The sequence below is a fragment of the Mobula birostris genome, chromosome 2 (assembly GCF_030028105.1).
Source record: "Mobula birostris isolate sMobBir1 chromosome 2, sMobBir1.hap1, whole genome shotgun sequence".
NCBI lineage: Eukaryota > Metazoa > Chordata > Chondrichthyes > Myliobatiformes > Myliobatidae > Mobula > Mobula birostris.
Window position 1 is genome coordinate 52,118,345 of NC_092371.1, and position 23,423 is coordinate 52,141,767.

Consider the following 23,423-nt stretch of genomic DNA (forward strand, 5'->3'; position numbering starts at 1 on the left):
ATGCCAGTATCTTTCCTGTAACACCATAGGATTTTATCTTGCCAAGCAGCCTCATGTGTGACACCTTATCAAACTCCTTAAGATCCAAGTAAATGACATCCACTGCCTCTCCTTTTTCCACCCTGCTTGTTACTTCCTCAAAGAACAGATTTGTCAGGCAAGATTTCCCTTTACAGAAACCATGCTGACTTTGACTTATTTTGTCATTAGTCTCTAAGTTCCTTGAAACCTCATCCTTAATAATAGACTCCAACACTTTCCTAACCACTCAGGTTAGGTTAACTGGCCTATAATTTGCTTTCTTTTGCTTTCCTCCATACTTGAAGAGCAGAGTGACATTTACAATCTTCCAGTCCAGCGGGACTATGCCAGAATCAAGAGATTCTTGAAAGATCATGACCAATGCATCCGTTATCTATTCAGCAACCTCTCTCAAGTCCCTGGAATGTAGTCCATCTGGCCCAGGTGACTTATCCACCTTAAGATCTTTGAGTTTGCCTAGCACTTTTTCCTTTGTAATTGCAATGGCACTCACTCCTGCTCCCAGATACTCACAGACCTCTGGCACACTGCTAGCATCTTCCACAGTGACGACAGTTGCAAAGTACTCATTAAGTTCATCTATCATTTCTTTGTTCCCTATTACTACCTCACCAGCATCATTTTCCAGTGGTCCAATATCAACTCTCATCTCCCTTTTACTCTTCAACTGAAAAAACTTTTGATATCCTGCTTTATGTTATTGGCTAGTCTGCCCTCATCTTCCATCTTTTCCTTTAACTTCTTTAGTTGCCTTTTGTTGTATTTTAAAAGCTTCCCAATCATCCAACTTCCCACTCACTTTTCTACTTTATATGACCTTTCCTCGGCTTTAATGTAGTCCTTAACTTCCTTTGTCAGCCGTAGTTGCTTACCCCTAACGTTTGAGAAATTCTTCCTCTATGGGACATATCTATCCTGCACCTTGTGACCTATTCCCAGAAACTTCAGCCATCTCTGCTCAGCTGGCATCCTAACCAGTATTCTCCTCCAGTCCACCTGGGTAAGCTCCTCTCTCATACCTCTGTAATTCTCTTTATTCCATTGCAATATTGATACATGTGAGTTATGTTTCTCCCTCTCAAAGTGAAGTATGAATTCAATCATATTATGATCATTGCCTCCTAAGGGTTCCTTTACGTTAAGCTCCCTAATAATGCAACACCCAAACTACAATAGCCTTTCCCCAAGTAGGGTCATACACAAGCTGCTCCAAAATGCCATCTCGTAGGAATTCAACAAGTTCCCTCCCTTGCGATCCAACACCAACCTTATTTTCCTAATCCCCTTGCATATTGAAGTCCCCCATTACAATTGTGTCATTACCCTTATTGCATGTCTTTTCCAGCTCCCTTTGCAATCTCAACTCCACATTTTGGCTACTATTTGTAGCTCTATATATATGATTCCCATAATGGTTTTTCTAACCCTTACAATTTCTTAACTCCACCCACAAAGATTCAACATTGTCTGACCCTATGTCACCTCTTTCTAAAGGTGTAATTCCATCTCTTACCATCAGCCACACCACCGCCTATGCCTACCTGCCTGTCCTTTCTATGCAAAGTATAGCCTTTGATGCTAAGCACCCAACTGTGGCCTCTGTCAGCCATGAATCAGTGATTCCCACTATGTCTACATTGTCCAGAAGCAGCAGGAAAACACTGGCCATCTGCTCACCACTCTCAACCAATTTTCCATCTCGTTAAAGCAATCCTGAACCAGTAACCCTCCTCCCTCAGAGCCTCCGATTCCAGTGCCCAAATGCTTAGACAGATCTCAACCCGATGCCACAACTTCCTGTCTCAGTGCATCTTACACTTCCTACCGGATCCATGGAAGTTGCACCTCCAGGTGGAGACAAGGGGCCTTCTGTCTGGTAAGCTCTTGTCAACACAATAGCCAGAATTAACTGCTCTGTCCTTCGCCACATCCTGACAGCTCTATGCACACAGGAGACTCTAGTGGATTTGGTGCAGCAGGCAACTTTCTGGCCCAGACTCTGTGTGAGCAGCCTGAATTCCCTACTGAGCCTATCTCTCATCTCTTCTGCATCACGGCCTTGGGGTCCGGGATAGTCAGACTGCACACACTGCGGGTTGATCTTCTTGTTTTACGGCGGTTGGCATCCAGCTTAATGGTGCATTACCGCGCACTGCAGGTTGATTCTGTGTGAGATTGTTTTAATAGGGCCATCAGCCAGAGCCTATACGAGAAGTTTAAGTTCATTGGTGCAACACACCTGCATTAACTGATGAGAATAAAAATTGGGAGGATAACTTGTCAATTTCAGAGATTTCAGTATGCTGAAAATACTGTCTTGCATATATTCAAACAAACCTTCAAAATGGCTATTAGCCCCACAACAAGTCACCAGTGTTCAGATAGACCTGTGTGTCCCAATCATTAAAAATTTGCATACAGGATCAGGAAGCAATTAGGAAGATAAATGGAATGTTGCTTTTTATTGCAAGACGATTTGTGTTGAGATGTTTTAAGTGAAAGTAGAAAATACTGGAAAAATAGTCAGTAGCTCATGCAGCATCAGTGAAATGAAAACCAATTTTTTTCCTCTACTATTTTTGTTTGATCTGCTGAGGATTTTCTCTGTATTTTCTGTATTTTAAATTTTCAGTGTCTGTAGCTTTTTGATCGTCAGGAAGACTGTGTTATTTCAATGTTATTGGGGAGATGCTGAAGCAAGAAATCCATAAGACCATAAGATGTAGGAGCAGAATTAGGGCATTTGGCCCATTGAGCCTGCTCTGCCATTTAATCATGGCTGGTCCTTTTTCCCCCTCCTCTGCCCCGTTCCCCAGCCTTCTCTCCATAACCCTTGATGCCGTGTCCGATCAAGAACCTATCAAGTTCTGCCTTAAATACCGCCAACAACCTGGCCTCCACAGCTGCCTGTGGTTATAAATTCCACAAATTCACCACCCTCTAGCTAAAAAATTTTCTCTGCATCTCTATTTTAAAGAGAGCCCCCTCTATCCTGAATCTGTCCTCTCTTGTCCTCAACTCCCCTTCCATGGGAAACATTCTTTCCACATCTACTCTGTCTAGGCCTTTCAACATTCAAAAGATTTAAATGAGATCCCCCATCATCCTTCTAAATTCCAGCAAGAACAGACCCAGAGCTAAAAAACATTCCCTGTATGTTAACCCTTTCACTCCCAGAATCATCCTTGTGAACCTCCTCTGAACCCTCACCAATGCCAACAGATCTTTTCTAAAGTGAGGAACCCAAAACTGTTCACAGTGTGCTTTTCCAATTTAAGGTATTCAAGGGATATGGATTTAGTATATGAAGGTGGCACCGAGGTTAGCCATGATCTTATTGAATGGTGGAGCAGGCATAAGGGCTTGTTCCCTCTTTCCAGTTTGACTTCTTACACTTTTGTGTTCTTAACTTACATGTAGACTGAAGAACAGAGACAGCAGGTCCTGCCATATCATGCAGTCTGGTGTAGACAGTGATCTTGTAAGGAGTATTGGGAAATAGATGACTGAAACAGTACTTGTCTACTCCTGCATGCAGAGAGTTTTCCTGTATCTTTCCATCTGTAATTAAACAAAAGGTGGGGGGGGGAGTGAAAGAAGAGAAAGAGGAACATGTTCATTACCAATCAGGTGGAACATTAATAAACTAATTTGTGCTGTAATTTCTTTGACTATTATTTTGATAACATAACTCAAGGCAAATAACAATTATAAATCCCATAGAAAATGCACAGCAGTTGTATAAAGGCAACAGCTCTGAACTTAGATCCTAACTTATACCATACCTCACTTCATAATGGACAGAATGAGAACAAGAGCTTGAAAAATCAGAGAGATGTCTGTTAGTGAAATATTCCTCCCCTGCATAAAATTAAACACACTTAAGGAGTAGATGAGCATAATACAATGGTGATTGGTCCTGAATTTTACTGACTTTTTTTTAATAAATGAAATTGTAGAACAGTCCCACAATTTTTCATTTTTGACATTCGCAAGCAGATACACAATCCACTGGCATGAAAGCTAGGGGTAGAACATCATAGTTAGGACAACTGGAGAGGAGTAGTATATAGTAACTAGGACAGGAGACAGATAGGTAGGCAGATCGACAGACAGTGAGGGACAGAGGGGATTACAGTGAAGATGTGAAGTGGTGATTGCTAAACTGGAGAAATCACAAGTGGTGTTAAAGGTAATAGAGAACATGTAAAAGACTATCTGAAGGATGTGGGGATCCAAGATTTTGGGGTTTCTTTGCTGAAGACTGAAGGGTCAACAGGTAGACTGGTGTGTGACAGAAGATTTACTTGATGGATTGTGGTTGAATTTCGCTTGCTTAGGAAATTAAATCTCCAGCCACCACAGCACCAAGCATTACCCAAACCTCCAACCACACCTAAATGCTGCTCTCTTGGTCATTGTGTGAGGAGTTGTAATGTTCTGTGTTGTGCCTAGAAGGATTGTTACAGGTGGGGTAACAACTTGAGCAGAGATGTGGCAGGGAAATGCTAGTGAAACTGAGGGACCTCCGTTCCAGTGAGCATCTGCTCTATCAGCTGCAAATCCCAGGTGGAAAGGCAGAAAAGGGTACTTCCTGTGGCCTGATAATAACAGAGTACACATTCCAGGATCCTGTGGGAATCCCATCAGAAGGACAAAAAGACCAGGTAGAAATCTTATTCTAAGATGAATGTAGGTGAATTAATATGATGAACAGCAAGCACAGCCAGAAGGATCCACTGTAGATGGATAAAATAACTGAATTTTTCTATCCCCTCTATATTTTAAGACTGCTCTTTTTCTCAGAACTCTTCCATCTCTACTGTTTTCATTTTTCCAAATACAACCAGCTGGGTCGATTATATAAATGACTTTGATCTGAAGGTCACTTTCACCTGTTAAACACCATCTGAAAGTGACCTGGAGAGTGGGTAGGAAATTTGAAATCTCATCTACATGTGTTGACAGTGGCGTTCTCAAACTAGTAGATAATTAAATTTCTACATAAGAGAGGCTTTCAGCTTTTTGAGAACATATGAAATAAACATAATCACTTTCCAACGTGTATAAAAATATTCAAAGAAGTAAAGAAAATATTTGAGAACAACTCTCAAGCAGGAAAGCACAAGTGCAAATTTCAGTTGGAATGTGTCAATGAATTCTCAGAGCGAGTGTACCTTTCAGTGACTCAAGGACAACCTTGTAGCCTGTGGCTCCTGCATGGCCTTCCCACTGAGCACACATCGTTGTTAACTGGATGTGGTAAGTACGAAGGTCAGTTACGTGCAAGTGCACTGCAAAACAAAACATCACCTTCAGAATTAAAGGACAATGACAAGATCTGATAATGAAATAAGTATATTCCCTTTGACAGTTGTTTCCTGGACAAGATCAGCACACTTATACCTTTGCAGTGAAAGAGTATAGATGAACTATAATTGTGTATGATATAGTGTCAATCAATAGCTTTCATTTATCATAAAAAGTGCCTATTAAATTGTACATCTTAAATTATTTCAGAGTCAGTTCTCATCTTCAGCATTTGGGCTGCGGTAGGTCCTTCTGTGTTACAGAATTTACCAAATTTTCATTGAGATGAGATGATTAGTAGGTAGGTACCATTTGACAGACAGTCTGTGCTAGTTTCAGCCAAGAGCATGTTAAATCCACCTCACGCAGCCAAGGCAGGAACTGATTGCCATTTGCATTGCCCTCCACCTCCATATCAACAAATTGCATTGCTAATTTTTGATTCCTTCTCATTCCCTCTCATCCATTACTACAGCGCACGAAAACAGTTAAATAACTATAAATTTTCTTCCACAGCATTTGAAAAAGTCATTTTGTTATTCAGTATTATTTGAAGAGAGGTTTATTGAGTAGAAAGTACTGGGAATTGAAGAAAAATGTTCCAAAAGTGCAGCTGACAGATCAGTACTGTGCAGTCAAGGCAATTAAGTGCATTACATATACACAGCTATTGCTACTGTCATTAAGCTACTGCTCATAAAATTCAAGTAAAACACAAAAAAAATTATTCCCACTTGGAATGTAAGAACCCCATATCAAGCAGGAAAATTGGACAATGTGATAAATGAAATGGAAAGACTAAAGATTAACATCATGGGAATTAGCAAAGTTCATTGGATAGGTGCTGAAACATGTCAGAATAGAAATAAAACACGAATTTATTTATTGTGGAACATCCCATACTAATGGAGTCAGAATTCGTATGGATGAAAACATGGCAAGAAATGTTTTAGGACATTGGGCAATATCTGTCATGGTCTGGTCCATGAAGTCCGCATTCCGGTTCACGGTCCGGTACATCGACCCTTGCTCCAGGTTTTCCTGTCTGCCCTGTTTCTGTTCCTGTTGAGCACTAATTGAGGCAGCTGATACTCTTTGGGGCTGGCTGCATAAATACCTACAGAGACCAGAGTGCGGCTGCTGGATTGTTCTTGCCCTTACTCCTTGTATCCCTTCCCCTGCCTTCTGCTTCCTCGCCTGGAGCCTAGCCTTGTCTTGCCAGTAACTCTTGCCTCACATGAAGTTCTTGTCGTGCCTTGCATTGCCTGAAGCCTTGCCTTGTCTTGCTGGTAACTCTCAACTTGTCTTGCCTGAGGTCTTGTCTTGGAGCCACCCTGTACCTAGCTCCCTTCCTGTCCCTTGCCTCTGCCGGGTAAGTCAGGCTGTCTTGCCATTACCCTATGGTTGGTTCTGTCCCTTGCCTCCGCCGGGAAAGTCAGGCTGTCTTGCCATTACCCCACGGTTGGTTCTGTTCCTTCCTGTCCCTTGCCTCTGCCGGGTAAGTCAGGTCGTCTTGCCGTTACCTATATAGAACATAGAACATAGAACAGAGAATAGTACAGCACAGTACAGGCCCTTTGGCCCACAATGTTGTGCTGACCCTCAAACCCTGCCTCCCATATATGCCCCCACCTTAGATTCCTCCATATACCTGTCTAGTAGTCTCTTAAACTTCACTAGTGTATCTGCCTCCACCACTGACTCAGGCAGTGCATTCCACGCACCAACCACTCTCTGAGTAAAAAACCTTCCTCTGATATCCCCCTTGAACTTCCCACCCCTTACCTTAAAGTCATGTCCTCTTGTATTGAGCAGTGGTGCCCTGGGGAAGAGGCGCTGGCTATCCACTCTATCTATTCCTCTTATTATCTTGTACACCTCTATCATGTCTCCTCTCATCCTCCTTCTCTCCAAAAAGTAAAGCCCTAGCTCCCTATGGTTGGTCCTGTCCCTTCCTGTCCCTTGCCTCCGTCGGGTGGAGTACCACGCCCTGCCCAGGAGGAGCTTCGAGACTCCAAGCCTTGAGCCTCATCCCAAGCCAAGCTTCAAGACCCCGAGCCTCCAGCCAGGCCTCAAGTCTCTAGCCAAGCCTGGCCTCAAGTCTGAAGACTCCAGCCTCGTCCTGCCTGCCAGCCAAGTCACATCCTTGCCTAGTTCTGGGGTCCGAGCCAGAGGCAAGACCCAGGTTCTGGATCCTTGTCCAGTCTCTGGCTCGGAGTCCAAGCCCTGGCTCCTAGCTCTCTTGTCCAGTCCTGTTCCAGGTTCCCAGTTTTCTTGTCTTGTCCATGTCCTAGCCATCACCCTGTATCCTAGTCCTGTCCCTAGTACTTCAGTGTCTGTGTCTTGTCTGTTCCCAGCCACCGCCTTATGACAATATCAGAATGAGTGCTCTTTGTTAGATTCAGAGGACAACCATGATTTAGCAATCATATGCACCAACAACAGATGGAACAAATGAGGATAAAGATAAATTCTATGAAGAGCTTGAACAAGCAAAGTATGGATGCAAATCTCAAGATATTGTTATTGTCATGGGAGATCTAAATGCTAAAGTAGGACAAGGTGCTGGTGGAAATACCATAGGAAAATTTGGACTAGGGGAAAGAAATGAAAGAGGTGAGAAATGGGTAGAATGGTGCAAGATGAATAATCAGGTCATTACGAATAACTACTTTAAAAACCATCCAAAAAGTCCAGGTGATAACACTAGAAATCAAATTGGCTTTATTACTATAAACCAAAGATTTAGAAACTCAGTGACTCAATGCAAAACGTATCCAGATGCAGACTGTAATAGTGACCATAACCCAGTAGTATGTCATGTAAAAGTAAAACTTAAAAAACTAAAGAAGCAAAAACCTGAACCTTGAATACTTACAATTAATTAAAGAAGAAAACTTAAGACAAAAATTTATAATTGAAGTAAGGAATAGACTTCAAAGTCTAGAAATAGAATCTGTTGAAGATGATAGCAATCATGTAGAAATGAAATTTAACTCTCTAAAGGATGCCTTGGTAGAATCAGCAAAGTCAGTGATTCCTAAAAAAAGGAAAAAGCACAAAGAATAAATAGATGACAGATGAAATCAAAAATCTAATGGAAGAAAGGAGACAGAAGAAAGCAAATTCTACAGAATATACGTTCTTAGATAAAAAAGTTAAAAGCTTATGTTAAAAAGCCAAAGAAGAATAGTTAAACCAGGAATGTGAGCAAATAGAAAGAATCCCTTTTACTGATCCAAAAAGGTTACATCAACAAATCAAGAATATCACTGGTAAAAAGCTCCTCTGTTCTTCAGGTGGATGTTTGAAAGCAAAGGACGGTACCATTATCATGAAAAAAGATGAGATTATGAACAGATGGTCTAAGTATATTCAGGAATTGTTTGAAGGCGATCGAGGAGAAAAACCAGAAATTAAGAAAAACATTGAAGGTCCAAGTATTTTAAAATCTGAAGTTCATAATGCAATAAATAAAATGAAGAAAGGAAAGGCAGCAGATCCTGATGAATTAGTAATAGAACGGGGGGGGGGGGGGGGCAGCCCTCCGGTGAAAATGATATCGTATCTGTTAAATAGGGGCCATGGACAATTCTGATTTGATGGAGAATGGATGTGAAAGCACAGAGGAACATCTGGAGAAATTTCTGAAACGCTCGTTCGCTGCTGTAGTTACTGCGTGGTTGGGAATCTTTTGGAGGGTAGGCCTCAAAATCCCCAGCTTTGCCTGCTGGTGGCAACCGAGTTTGAGGTCGAATCGTTCGGACAGAGATGGCGCTCAGTACTTGGTGTCAGAGAGCTGATCAGAACTCGAAGTTTTTGGATGGCTCAGAGTCGGATCGTGGTCGGCATGGTAGGGAGCGTTCTTCCTTCTCCCGTCTGCATGAGATGTGGGACATTTGAGAACTTTGAACTTTTACTGTGCTCATGGACTTCTTCATCAAGTTATGGTATTGTTGCACTGTTGTAACTATATGTTACAATTATGTGGTTTTGTCAGTTTTTTCAGTCTTGGTCTGTCCTGTGTTTTGTGATATCACACTGGAGGAAATAATGTATCATTTTTTTAATGCATATATTACTAAATGACAATAAAAGAGGACTACGTGTCTTCATCATCTAAAAAAATTATCGCCCTTGAAGATTATGGAATTGAACAATTAACTGATCTAATCAATGACATTTATGAGACTGGAATAATACCAAGAGAGGTGAAAAAAATCAGTAATTATCACTCTTCCAAAGAAACCTGGAGCAATAGAATTTGAATTACATAGGACCATAAGTTTAATGAGTCAAATCACCAAGATACTTCTAAGAATTTTGATGACGAGAGCTAAAAGTAAGATACAAGCTGAAATAGGTAAAGAACAATGTGGTTTTGTGAAAGGCAAAGGTACAAGAAATGCAATATTGATGTTAAGGATACTATCAGAATGAACTATTCAAGTGCAAAAAGATTTGTTTGTCTGTTTTATCGACTACATAAAAGCATTTGATAAAGTGAAGCACAATAAGTTATTTGAAATATTACAGAAAATCCAAGATCTAGATTCGAAAGACCTCTGCCTATTCAGAAAGCTGTATTGGGAACAAATTGCCGCTGTAAGAATAGATGGAGAATTGAGTCAGTTTAGGAAAATCAAGAGAGGCGTTAGACAAGGGTGTGTTTTCTCCCCTGATTTATTTAATGTGTATAGTGAAGCAATATTACAAAAAAATAAGAGACATCTTGGGAATTAAAGTTGGTGGTGAAAACATCAATAATTTCAGATATGCAGGTGACATTGTGTTAATTGCAAGTGCGGAGGAAGAACTACAAAACTTAATTGGTATAGTTGTTGAAGAGAGTGCAAAAATGGGTCTATCTATCAATTGCAGAAAGACAGAATGTATGGTGATATCCAAAAAGAATGAGAATCCTATCTGCAGGCTGAGAATAAATGGGGAAGACATTAAACAAGTACAGAACTTTTGCTACTTAGGAAGCTGGGTGATGTCAGATGGCAGGTGCGACTTGGACATCAAAAGAAGAATAGGGATGGCAAAAGACACCTTTACGAGAATGAAGAGTATACTGACCAATACTAAACTAGGCATGACAACCCACCTCAGAGTACTGAAATGTTACGTTTATCCAGTTACGTTATATGGCTCAGAATGTTGGACAATATCTAGTAACATGAGGAAACGAATTGAAGCAACGGATGTGGTTTTTGAGGAGGATGCAAAGAATATCATGGATGAAACGAATATCTAACGAGGATGTCATGAACAGAACAAACACAGAAAGAGAAATAATGTATGAGATCATGAAAAGGCAACGTAACTTCATTGGACTTGTGATTAGGAAAGAGGAGTTAGAATGCACGGTAATTATGGGAAAGATTGAAGGGAAGAAAGCAAGAGGAAGACAAAGACAATTGATGATGAAGACAGCAGCCAGAGAACTGGAAATGAATACCAATAAACTGATCCACTTGACTCGAAACAGGAATGTGTGGGCCATGGCAGTCAAAGTTCAAACTGGGCACGGCACCTGATGATGATGATGATGATGACATATACACAGACTACACAAAGGAAATACAACTAATAACAACTATAATATTATTCTTAGATTTATATTAATAAAACCATTCATATTTAGCAATTATCAAACTGCTCAAGGTTAACTCAAAAGCATTTAACACTGCTGAGACACAAGCAGAGAGCAATAGCTGACACTGCAAAGAAATTCACTGTTCACCTCACATGACAATGGGGTCTTTAACTTACACCTGAGCAGGCAGAGAATATTAAATTTGCATTTCTTGTCTGGTGGGACACAGGGAAAGCACACTACAGGCAAATGTGGATAATTGAGATAAACAGGTGTGGAGATTTAGGAAAGAAAGATGACCATGCATATGACTTGTTTGATTAAATGGGTAAACCTTGGAATAATATTTGAAAAACCATATATTCAAGTAAAGTTGAAGGCTGCCAATTGAGTCAAATTGGCAATGACTGAATTAGTATACTTTAGATACGATGACTGTTGTTTAAGTGACAGAACCTACATGTTGTGGCTTTTCCTTCAATGAAAGTACTGTTGCCATTTGGATACAGTGCAAACACTCTGACATTGTATTCCTGTCCACTCTGAAGGTTCTTTATCACAATCGAGTCTGCATCCTCTCCAGTCATTACTTCCATGACTTTACCTGCAAAAAAGAAGTCTATAATTCTTCTCATGTGCAAGGATCAAAGAAACAACAGTGATTAATGGAGATAATCCTATGCTTAGATTATAAAATTAACCAAACTGTAATGCAAGTTAATCTTAGAAATCTACTATGACCACGTTTCAGGATTATCAATACTTTCAACAGCCTCTGATTCTATAACCACAACAAAGACCCAAGGCTGATTTGTAAGACAGTTCCTTCTTTAACCTAATGTGTTAATTCAAGCCACATAAAATAGATCATGTGTAAGTTTTACTTCAAGACCCACAGAATTTAACTGGAGAGCTAGTTTAAGGAGGAGAAACAGACATCTGCAATTTTAGGGCACAGTCTGTAGGTCTGGCCTGGAGTCAAAGCATGGAAGTCAAGGCCACAATTTTGGTGTGTTGGGAGCTCAACGCCTGAAGGTTAAAGCCTCTGGGTTGCTGAGTGCTGAGGTTGAAGGCCTGTCCTTGTGTGTGTAGATGGGGAGTTGGGAAAGAGCTTTGCTTTGGTGGGTAGGTGGGAAAGTAGTTCATCTTGATGTTGTGTGCTGTCTGTTGGCTGCACGTTGTTCTGCTGTGCATGCTGTGTTGGTGCTAGAATGTGTGGTGGCAACACCAGCAGGCTGCCCCCCTCACCAAATCCAGGTGACTAATAATAAAGCAAAAATATAAACCTAAGCCAGAAATCCCACAGCTACTTTCCTTCAACTATGTAGTTCTTGAAACAACCTGCACAATCCTAATTACTACCTCAGTATGGCAAGACTGCCGCTACTTTGATCATATGGATAGGCATACAGTGGTCAACATGGACATGATGGGCTGAAGGGCCTGTTCTGTGCAGCATGATAGTTAGTCTAAAGGTGGGTACCACTAGGGAATGTTTCCAGAGAAGGTATATTAAAAGAATTGTGTGAGACGGTCTCAGAGTGAGGGACTTGAATTGCAAGTGCATTCTCAAGGTTGTCAGGGTGAGCCTGGTAGTGGTCAAAATGTCTTGAATCCAGAGCTAAGGAAGAGCTGATTAATGAATTGGAAGTTGGTTGAGGGTGATGGACCAGGCAGATAGATCATGGTAGATAGGAATTAGTGGCAGGAGGTACAGAGATGACCTTACTGAGTCTTGTAGAAACAATCCAGCTCCTCATGATTCATAATGTGTGCAGTAAAAGCATATACCTCAGGACTTCAAGCCTTCATCTTTGCTACACGTTTGCTTTAGGCCAGAGAGGTCATATGTAACCAAAACTGAACACTGTTAAGATTTCACTGTATTGAAATGATGTACTTACCTGCCACAAGCAGATTGGTCACTAACCCTCATCTCATCACTAATGCAGTTAGCAGAATCAGGGTGGGACTGGTTCTGTTCCAATTAATTTATTGTCATTTAACCTCTGAAACAACGCTGTTAGGAAAAATTCAAACATTGTTCTGGCCCTTCATCAAATTAAGTCAAGTCTACACTTACCAGAAGCTGCCTGGTAAATCACTATGTATCCCATAGGTTGGGACTCAGCTTTATCCCATACGACACGGAAGTGATTATAAGATACCGCAGTGATTCGTAGGTTGGCTGGTGGAACAAATGGCACTGCAGGAACGAAGCTCAGTGTAAAACCAATTGCCATTCGTCAATGGAAATGTTTATTAAGAAATAAAAATGCTAACAGTAATATCCATTGCTAAGTGCCTGTGATTCTGCTGCAAGTAAGTTTTTCATTGCACCCTAGCATACATGTACTTGTGCATATGACAATAAACTGACTTTGAACATACTCTTACATTATGCTAATGATCCTTTTTGTAAGCAACACATATTTTGCATCCATGGCTCAACAGCCTCTCACCCTGATGTTGCAGCAGTAATGAAAGTTTAAAAACCAGTATATCAGGTTACCTGGTTGTCATTACCCTCTGAAAGGGACAGTAATTTAGTAGTTTAATATGGCAATTATTGTGTCTGTATAACTACATATCAATTAAATAAAGGCACACATGCAGAAGGTGAGGTTAACTCATGCATTTATGTAAGAGGGGAGGGGGAGGGAGAGGTGAGGGAGAGGGAGATCAGTGTGCATGCGTAGATAACAGATCAATGCACACTAAGTTATCAGTCCATCAGTAGTGTTAAGGGGAATCATTGTTGGGCGGTGAGGAACTGACTTGAAATGTTTACACGAGAAAATCTGAAGATGCTGGAAATTCAAGCAACACACACAAAATGCTGGTAGAACACAGCAGGCCAGGCAACATCTATAGGAAGACCACAGTCGACGTTTCGGGCCGAGACCCTTCGTCAGGACTAACTGAATGAAAAAATAGTAAGAGATTTGAAAGAGGGAGGGGAGGGATACCAGCATTTTGCGTGTGTGACTTGAAATGTTTGTTGCCTATTTCTTTCATGAATACTCTGAACTCTTCTGACATGTATTGTGGTCCACTGTCTCTCACAATTTGTTCAGGTAAGACATTTCTGGCAATAGAGTCCTCAGAGTGGACTTTTAGAGATGAGTGACTTCATTGGTATGACCTCAGGCCACTTCGAATGAGCACCCACAGTAATCAGAAGCATGGAGTCTATGAATGGCCCAGCAAAGTCAATATGTACTCTTTACCATGGTGAAGCTGGCCACTCCCACGGATGTAACAGTGCCTGTGGGGGTGTATTTTGAACTTTGTGGCATCCTGAACAGCTTTTGGTCAAGTCTTCAATCTGTCTATCTATTCCCAGCCACCACACGTAGCTCCAGCAAGACTCTTCATCTTGACTGACCTAGATGTCCTTCATGCAGATTTTCTAACACTCTGGTGCACATTTTAGTCGGAACCACAACAGGAGATCCACACATCAGTGTCCTTTAATTACCAACAGTTGGTCTTGTTTTGCTGAGAACTCTGGAAACAAACGATTACCATAAACTGGCCATCCTTGCCTGGTGATGTCACAGACTTTTGATAATGTCGGGTCACTCTTTGTTTCTCTTTGTATTTCAGAATTTGTTACCGGCTGCTGGTGACCTCTGCGATGTGGAACACCTCTGCTGGGTCACAGAATGAAGACCTTTCTTCTTCAGTTGCTAACAGTGGAAGATGTGACAAGCCATCAGCATTGCTGTGTTGCTTGGTACTCTTGAACTCTCTATCGTAAGAGTGGGCTCCTATGGTAAGTGTCCAACGTTGCAACAAGGTAGCAGACATCACAGGAACACCCTTTCTAGGATTTAAAATGGACATAAGGGGCTGGTGGTCTGTCACTAGAGTAAATATATGTCCTTAAGACAGAGGAGCAGAATTAGGCCATTCAGCCCATCGAGTCTGCTCCACCATTCCATTATGTCTGAACCTGGATCCCGCTCAGCCCTGTACACCTGCCTGCTCGATATATCCTTTGATGCCCTGACCGATCAGGAAACTACCAACTTCTGCTTTAAATATACCCACTGACATGGCCTCCACCGCAGTCTGTGGCAGAGCATTCCACAGATTCACTAGTTCTTGGCTAAAAAAAAGTCTTCAATACCTCTGTTCTAAAAGGTCATCCTTCAATTTTGAGGCTCTTTCCTCTCCTTCTAGATACCTCCACCATAGGAAACATCCTCTCCACTTCCATCCTATTTAGTTCTTTCAATATTAGGTTGGTTTCAATGAGATCCCTCCGCATTCTTCCAAATTCCAGTGAGTATAAGCTCAAAGCTGCCAAACACTCCTCATATGTTAACCCCTTCTTTCCCGGAATCATCCTCATGAACTTCCTCTGGATTCTCTCCAATGACAACACATCCCTTCTGAAATATCGGGCCCAAAACTGTTGACAATACTCCAAGTGCAGCCTGACTAGTGTTTTATAAATACTCAGCATTTTCTCCTTGCTTTCATATTCTATTCTCTTTGACATAAAAGCCAACATTGCATTTGCCTTCTTTACCACAGACCCAACCTGTAAATTAAACTTCGAGGAGTCTTGCATGAGGATTCCCAAGTCCCTCTGTACCTCTGATGTTTGAACCTTGTCTATTGTTCCATGGCAGATGGAGTTTACATTAATCAGGAACTCAAGAAATGCAACTATGATCTGTGCAAAGTCATCAAGACCACAAAATGACAATACAGGGACAAGATCCAGACACAATTCTCCACCAACAACACACGCAGCTTATGGCAAGGTCTGCACACCATTGCAGACTTCAACGCAAAACACAGTAGTGTTTCCAACATTGCTGCCTCTCCCCCAGAAGAGTTAAATCTTTTTTTATGCTCAGTTCGATGTCACCAACACTGAGCCCCTGAGGAGAGCAGCCGGAGTGACCTGCACCTTGGTCATCTCTGAGGCTGAAGTACGCAGGTGTTTCCAACGAGTGGACAGTCACAAGGCTGCGGGATCAGATGGCATCCCAAGGCAGGTACTCAGGATGTGCGCGGCAAAACTGGCAGGTATGTTTACAGACATTTTTAATCTCTCCCTCTCCCAGTGTAGAGTGCCTAAAAAGACCAAGGTAACATGTCTGAACAACTGGAGTTGGGTCACATTCACCTCAATAATAAGCAAATGCTTTGAGAGGCTGGTCAAGGACTACATCTGCAGCTTACTGCCATCCACACTGGACCCCCTACAATTCACCTCCTGACACAATTGACCAATAGATGACACAATAGCTACAGCTCTACACACCATCCTTACCCATCTGGAGAAGGATGCCAAGGTGATAATGCTGTTCTTGGGCTACAGTTCAGCATTCAACACCATAATTCCCTCCAGGCTTGACAAGGAGCTCAGAGATCTCAGCCTTCACCCTGCAGCTGGATCCTGGACTTCCTGTCAGATCTCTGGCAGTTGGTAGACTGGGATTCCTCACCTCTGCCCCTCTGACCCTCAACACAGGTGCTCCTCAGGGCTGTGTACTAAGTCCCCTCCTTTATTCCCTGTATACCCATGACTGTGTCGCCACCCACAGCTCTAATCTGCTAATTAAATTTGCCGATGATACTACACTGATTGGCTTTATCTCAAACACTAACAAGGTGGCCTACAGGGAAGAAATCATCACCTTGACAAAGTAGTGTCAAGAAAACAACCTCTCCCTCAATTATTGCAAAAACAAAGTAGGTGGTTGTGAACTGCAGAAGGAATAGAGACAGGCGAACCCCTATTGACATCAGTGGATCTGGACTTGAGAGGGTGAACAGCTTCAATTTCCTCGGCATACACATCACCGAGGATCTCCCGTGGTCTGTACATACCGGCTACATCGTGAAAAAACCACAACAGTGCCTCTTTCACCACATTCAGTTGAAGAATTTGGTATGGGTCTCCAAATCCTGAGAACTTTCTACAGGGGCACAATTGAGAGCAACTTGACTGGCTGCATCACTGCCTGGTATGGGAACTGTACTTTCCTCAATTGCAGGTCTCTGCAGAGAGTGGTGTGGACAGCCCAGCGCATCTGTAGGTGTGAACTTCCCACTATTCAGGACATTTACAAAGACAGGTGCATAAAGAGGGCTCGAAAGATCATTGGGGACCTGAGTCAACCCAACCACAAACTGTTCCAGCTGCTACCACCCGGGAAACAGTAGCACAGCATAAAAGCCAGGACCAACAGGCTCCGGGCCATCAGATTGATTAATTCACACTGATACAATTGTATTTCTATATTATATTGACTGTCCTGTTGTACATACTATTTATTAAAAATTACTGTAAATTGCACATTTAGATGGAGGCATATAAAGGTTTTTACTCCTCATGTATGTGAAAACTGTAAGTAATAAAGCCAATTCAATTCAATTTTTATCAAAATGCACTATGATACATTTCCCAACACTGTATTCCATCTGCCACTTTTTTGCTCAGTTTTCCAATTTGTCCAAGTCCTGCTGCAATCGCATTACTTCGACAGCACTACCTACTCCTCCACCTATATTCGTATCATTCATAAACTTTGCCATAAAGCCATCAGTTCCATTATCCAAATCATTGACAATGTGAAAAATAGCATCCCAATAGAGACCCCTGAGGGACACCACTAGTCATTGGCAGACAACCAGAAAAGGCCCACTCACTGCCTCCTGCCTATCAGCCATTTGGCTATCCATGTCAGTATCTTCTCTGTAATGCCTTTTATCTCGTTAAGCAGACTCATGTGTGACACTTTATCAAATGCCTTCTGACAATCCAAGTAAGTGACATTCACCTCCTCACCTTTCTCCACCCTGCTTGTTACTTCCTCAAAGAATTCTAACAGATTTGTCAGACAAGATTTTCCTTTACAGAAACCATGCTGACTTTGCACTTGGAGACGAATGATAAAATAAGTCATCGAAACCTCATCCTTAATAATGAACTCCAACACTTTCCCAACCTCTGAGGTTAGGCTAACTGGTCTATAATTTCCCTTCTTTTACCTTACCTTCAAGACCATAGAGAATGATACCATTAAGAAAGTCTTTGACTACAAGTACCTCGGGTCAAGAATGATGAGTTCGGAGAAGGACATAAAGATACAGAAGGTGCTGGTGTGGAGAACTATGAACGACATGAAGGAAATCTGGAAGCCAAACCTGACCAGAGGGCTTAAAAAGAGGATTTTCATAGCAGTCATAGAGTCCATTCTCACATACGGATACAAGACGTGGGCACTCACCAAGACGATGCGGAAGTCTCTAGATGGTTGCTATACACGAATGCTCTGGATGGCTCTTGACGTGAGTTGGCAACAGTACATGACGAACGTCGAGCTCTATAACAACCTACCAATGCTCATCACTAAAGTCGAGGTGCGAAGACTACAACGAGCGGGGCACTGTCTACGCCACCCCGAGCTACCTGCCAGCCTAGTCATCATATGGGAGCCCAAGCACGGGAGGATGAACCCCGGGCGCCCTCCCAAGACTATGGTCGACACACTCCTAGAAGACAGCGGCGTGGCTAATGTAGATAAACTGAACACACTGATGAGGGAGAGGGAGAAGTGGAGAGTCTGTCATCATCCCTGACACTGGCCCCCTAGGCTTGAGTCGACGTAGTAGTAGTACCTTCTTACCTTCTTAAAGAGTAGAGTGGCATTTACAATCTTTCAGTCCTCCGGGACCATGCCAGAATCAAGTGATTCATGAAAGATCATGACCAATGCATCCATTACCTCTTCAGCAACCTCTCTCAGCACTCTGGAAGTAGTCCATTTAGCCCAGGTGACTTATCCTCTTAAAGACCTTTGAGTTTACCTAGTACGCTAGATGAACTCAGCAGGTCGGGCAGCATCAGTTAGAAATGATGAGTCCACGTTTCGGGCCAGAACCCCTCGTCAGGACTGAAGAATGAAAGATGGGGAAGGGTTTGAAGAATGCTTGTAGCTTCAGTTGAAAGACCAGTAATTTGAAAGACAAAGGGGTGGGGGAGGGGAAGCACTGACGTCATAACCCTGAAAACAATGGGTAGTAGAAGGTTGGGGTCATCTATTGCATCCGGTGCTCCCGGTGCAGCCTCCTCTACATCGGTGAAACCTGACGCAGATTGGGGGACCGCTTTGTCGAGCACCTCCACTCCGTCCGCCACAACAGACAGGATCTCCCGGTAGCCACCCACTTCAACTCTGCTTCCCATTCCCATTCAGATATGTCCATACATGGCCTCCTCTACTGCCATGATGAGGCTAAACTCAGGTTGGAGGAGCATATACCGTCTAGGTAGTCTCCAGCCCCTTGGTATGAACATAGAATTCTCCAACTTCCAGTATTTCCCTCCCCCTCCCTTCCTCTATCCCTATTTCACTCTATCCCTCCCCCAGTTCCCTCATGGTTCCGCCTCCTTCTTCTACTACCCATTGTTTTCAGGGCTATGACGTCAATGCTTCCCCTCCCCCACCCCTTTGTCTTTCAAATTACTGGTCTTTCAACTGAAGCTACAAGCATTCTTCAAATCCTTCCCCATCTTTCATTCTTCAATCCTGACGAAGGGTTCCGGCCCGAAACGTCGACTCATCATTTCTAACTGATGCTGCCTGCCCTGCTGAGTTCATCCAGCGTACTGAAAATGTTGCTTTGATCACAGCATCTGCAGATTATTTTGTGTTTGAGTTTACCTAGCCCTTTTTCCATCGTAATACCAATAGCACTCACTCCTGCTCCCTGACACTCTCGGATCTCAGGCGGAGTGCTAGTGTCTTCCTCAGTGAAGACAGGTGCAAAGTACCCATTAAGTTCATCTGCCATTTCTTTGCCCGCCATTACTACCTCACCCGCAACATTTTTCCAGCGGTCCAATATCAATTCTCACTTCCCTTTTACTCTGTATATAACTGAAAAAACTTTTGATATCCTGCTTTATATTTTTGGCTAACCTACCCTCTTTTTCATCTTTTCCCTTCTCATAACTTTTTTAGTTGCCTTTTGTTGTATTTTAAAAGCTTCCCAATCATCCAACTTCCCACTCACTTTTACTACCTTATATGCCCTTTGCTTGGCTTTTATGCAGTCCTTAACTTCCCTTGTCAGCCACGGTTGCCTAACCCTACCATTTGAGTTCTTCTTCCTCTGTGAGACATATCTGACCTGTACCTTGTGAACTGAACTATTCCCTGAAACTTCAGCCGTCCCTGCTCTGCCATCATCCCCACTGGTATCCTCCTCCAATCCACCTGGGAAAGCACCTCTCTCATGCTTCTAATTCCCTTTATTCCATTGCAATGCTGTTAAATGTGAGTTACACTTTTGCCTCTCAAATTGCAGTATGATTTTAATCATACTGTGATCACTGCCACCTAAGGGTTCCTTTACGTTAGCTCCCTAAAAAGATCTGTGTTATTATGCAACACCCAATCCATGATAGTCTTTCCCCGAGTAGGGTCAAGCTCAAACTCTAAAAAGCTATCTCGTAGGATTTCAACAAATTCCCTTTCTTGCGATCCAACACCAAGCTCATTTTCCCAATCCCCTTGCATATAGAAGTATCCCATTACAATTATGTCATTTCCCTTATTACATGCCTTTTCCAGCTCCCTTTGCAATCTCAAACCCATATTTTGGCTATTATTTGGAAGCCTATATATGATTCCCATAATGGTTTTCTTATCCCTACAGTTTCTTAACTCCAACCACAACGATTCAACATTCTCTAACCCTATGTCACCATATTAATTTAAGCCATACAAGTAGTGGTAGAACTTCTTTATTCCCTAAGGGCCTCTCGGTTGATCTGTGTGTAGTTGCATTCTGGACTCATCAGTGCCCTTGAAGCAAATGCAATCGGACGTTCAGATACATCTTTCATAATGTGTGGCAAAACAGCTCCAATGCCAGAAGAGTACACATTGCATGTCAGTCTGATGGCCAGAAATGGGTCATAATGGGTGAGCAGTTCATTAAATGTTATTAGTCTCTTTGTTTCCTTGAATGCTTTTTCACATCTTTCTGCTCCTGTCTGTCCCAGCGAATTCAATGGGTGCAGCACTGCAGCAATGTTTGGGAGAAATTGGTGGTAGTATGTACAAAGCCCAGTTATGACCTGAATTGTGACACATTTTCCAGTTCGGGGGCCTGTAGCACTGCTTGCATCTTCTCTTGTAACTTATGTAAGCCAAGCTTGTCAATGACATTTCCACATTATAAGATTTAATTCTTGAAAAAGTAACATTTCTCTTTTGTTACGCGCAGATCATACTCCTTCAGCCTGTAAAGCACTTTACTGAGGTTCTGGAGGTGCTCATCTTCATTTTTGCTAGTCACAATGATGTAATCAAGGTAATATTGTGTTCCTGGGATACCTTGGAGCCCTTGGTCCATTGCTCTTTGCCAAATTGCTGAACTGATACGACCCCAAAGACAAGATGATTACACTGGAACAGTCCCTTGTGAGTGTTGATTGAGAGGAACATCCTACTTGACTCCTCAATCTCCATTTACAGATAAGTTTTTGACAAGTCAATCTTTGAAATCGTTTCTCCGCCTGCCAAAAATGCAAAAATGTCTTCTATTTACAGCAGGGGATACTGCACAGTATGCAGCACCGGGTTGATGCTCACTTCAAAGTCCCCACATATGCAAACAGCTCCAGCCTTCGTTTCTTGATCATCGGTTCAATGGGCATGGCCCAGTTGTTCCACTCAATCTTGGACAGAATGCCAGACACCTCCAAGCTCTGAAGTTCAGCAATCACTTTAGGGCGTAGTGCATAAAGCACTGGTTGTGCTTTATTGAATCTTGGTGTTGTTGCTTCAAGTTCAATTCTGGCCTTCAAGCCTTTGAACTTACCGACACCCTTCTCAAACACTTTCTCATTAGCATTAAGCAGCTGTGGCAGTCTCCGGTTAGTCCTACTGTTTGGGTTGCCATTGCCTGTTGATGGTTTTTTAAAGCTTTGATCATGTGCCAGTCTAGTTGGATTTTTCTCAACCATTCACATTCAAAAAGTGCTGGGCCTCTACTTTTCAATATGTAAAGCTCTAACTGCTGTGTTTTGCCACTGTATGTCACATTTACTTTCAGTTTGCCTTTGGGAGACACTTTTTCGCCTGTGTAAGTCTTTAACATCACATAGGTCTTTTCTAATGGTAGCTTAGAAATCAGTCTGTTATATCAGCCTCTGAAATTATAGATACAGCTGAACCTGTATCCAGCTCCATTTTCAGTTTCACACCAGATACATCTATTGTGATCTATATGATTTTGTGATCTGCTTCAGTAACATATGCAGTTCTAAGCATGACAGTTCACCTTTGTCAGACTCTGTGCTGTCTGATTTTGTTTCACGTTTGATCACTTTTTGCATTTGCTTAGTTTTGTGCTTGGTTGTGCTTTTTGTCTGCCTTGCACATTCTCTCTGTGTGACCTTGCCTGTGACACTTCCTGCAAACTTTTTCTTTGAACCAAGTTATTTGTATCATGGGAGGATTTGCCTCATCAATAACATCTTTGGCTTTTTGCACCATTCAGTGACATTTTGTGTGTTTCACATTTTAATCTCTTTTTCTGTAGTCTTGATGCATCCTTTTCTGCTGTCTCTGATAATATTGTAATGGTCAATGCCCATTCTATGGTTATGTCTCTTTCGGACAGTAGTCTCTTTTGAGTGATTTGACTATGCATGCCACATGCAAGCCACTACCTTAATGCATCAGAAAGTCCATCTCTAGGGTCATAGGATTGGGAAAGTTTGCACCGTTCTGCAATGTATTCAGCAATGCTTTCATCATCTGACTGGTTCTTTTTGTTAAATTCAAATCTCTCAGCTATTACCAGCAGTTTAGAGGTCAAGAAATTTTGTAAAATTGTAACAATTTTGTTGAACGTCATGCTTGCTGGCTTTTCAGGAGTTACGGGGTTGTGTAAGAGACTGTACGTTTTAGCACTCAACAAGCTAAGAAGCGTGGGGACTTTCCTTTCCTCATCCACATCATTCGTATTACAATACATTTCAACCTTCTTGATATACGATTCCCAGTCCTCACTAGCACTATCAAATTCATCAGCTTTCCTGACTAAGGACATCGTCACATTATTTTCACTTCAACTTTGCTAGTTGTGCTTCTCTCACTGTGTACCATGCACTATTTCTCAGGCATCCCTTCATTAGGATCTGTGACTACCTTCTTTGTACTGATTCACTCTTTCCTCTCGCTGTCTCTCCCTTGTTCCGAATTCAGTTGCTCCAAAACTGCCGGTGCAGTTGGTGATATTCACTGACATTCAGGTTCGTACTCATTGCTAATCTGTTGTGTATGTACAACAACATATTAATTAAATAAAGGCACACACATGGAAGGTGAGGCTAACTTGTGTATTCATGTTGCAGAGAGAGAGAGAGAGATAAAGGATCAATGCACACGTGTAGACAACAGATCAGTGCACATAAGTAAGTTAT

The 23,423-nt window shown here is 42.1% G+C and overlaps 1 protein-coding gene and 1 long non-coding RNA gene across 7 annotated transcripts in view; one reads left to right on the forward strand and one right to left on the reverse strand.

The window, feature by feature from the left end:
* LOC140186506 (uncharacterized) overlaps positions 1-14,721 on the forward strand; it is a 140,905-nt gene extending 126,184 nt beyond the window's left edge. The window contains exon 4 of one of the 2 annotated variants that reach the window (XR_011882890.1): positions 14,564-14,721. This is a non-coding gene — a long non-coding RNA (uncharacterized lncRNA). Of the gene's footprint in view, positions 1-8,931; positions 9,438-14,563 lie in introns of those variants that run through there. The other variant, XR_011882889.1, reaches the window with a different exon arrangement.
* LOC140186485 (collagen alpha-1(XIV) chain-like) overlaps positions 1-23,423 on the reverse strand; it is a 183,972-nt gene that overhangs the window by 87,131 nt on the left and 73,418 nt on the right. For all 5 annotated transcript variants that reach the window (XM_072240859.1, XM_072240841.1, XM_072240850.1 and 2 more), the window contains 4 exons: positions 13,038-13,160; positions 11,415-11,558; positions 5,220-5,336; positions 3,457-3,603 (listed from right to left, as the gene is read on the reverse strand). In XM_072240859.1, the coding sequence (XP_072096960.1) occupies positions 3,457-3,603; positions 5,220-5,336; positions 11,415-11,558; positions 13,038-13,160 (531 nt within the window). The remainder of the gene's footprint in view (positions 1-3,456; positions 3,604-5,219; positions 5,337-11,414; positions 11,559-13,037; positions 13,161-23,423) is intronic.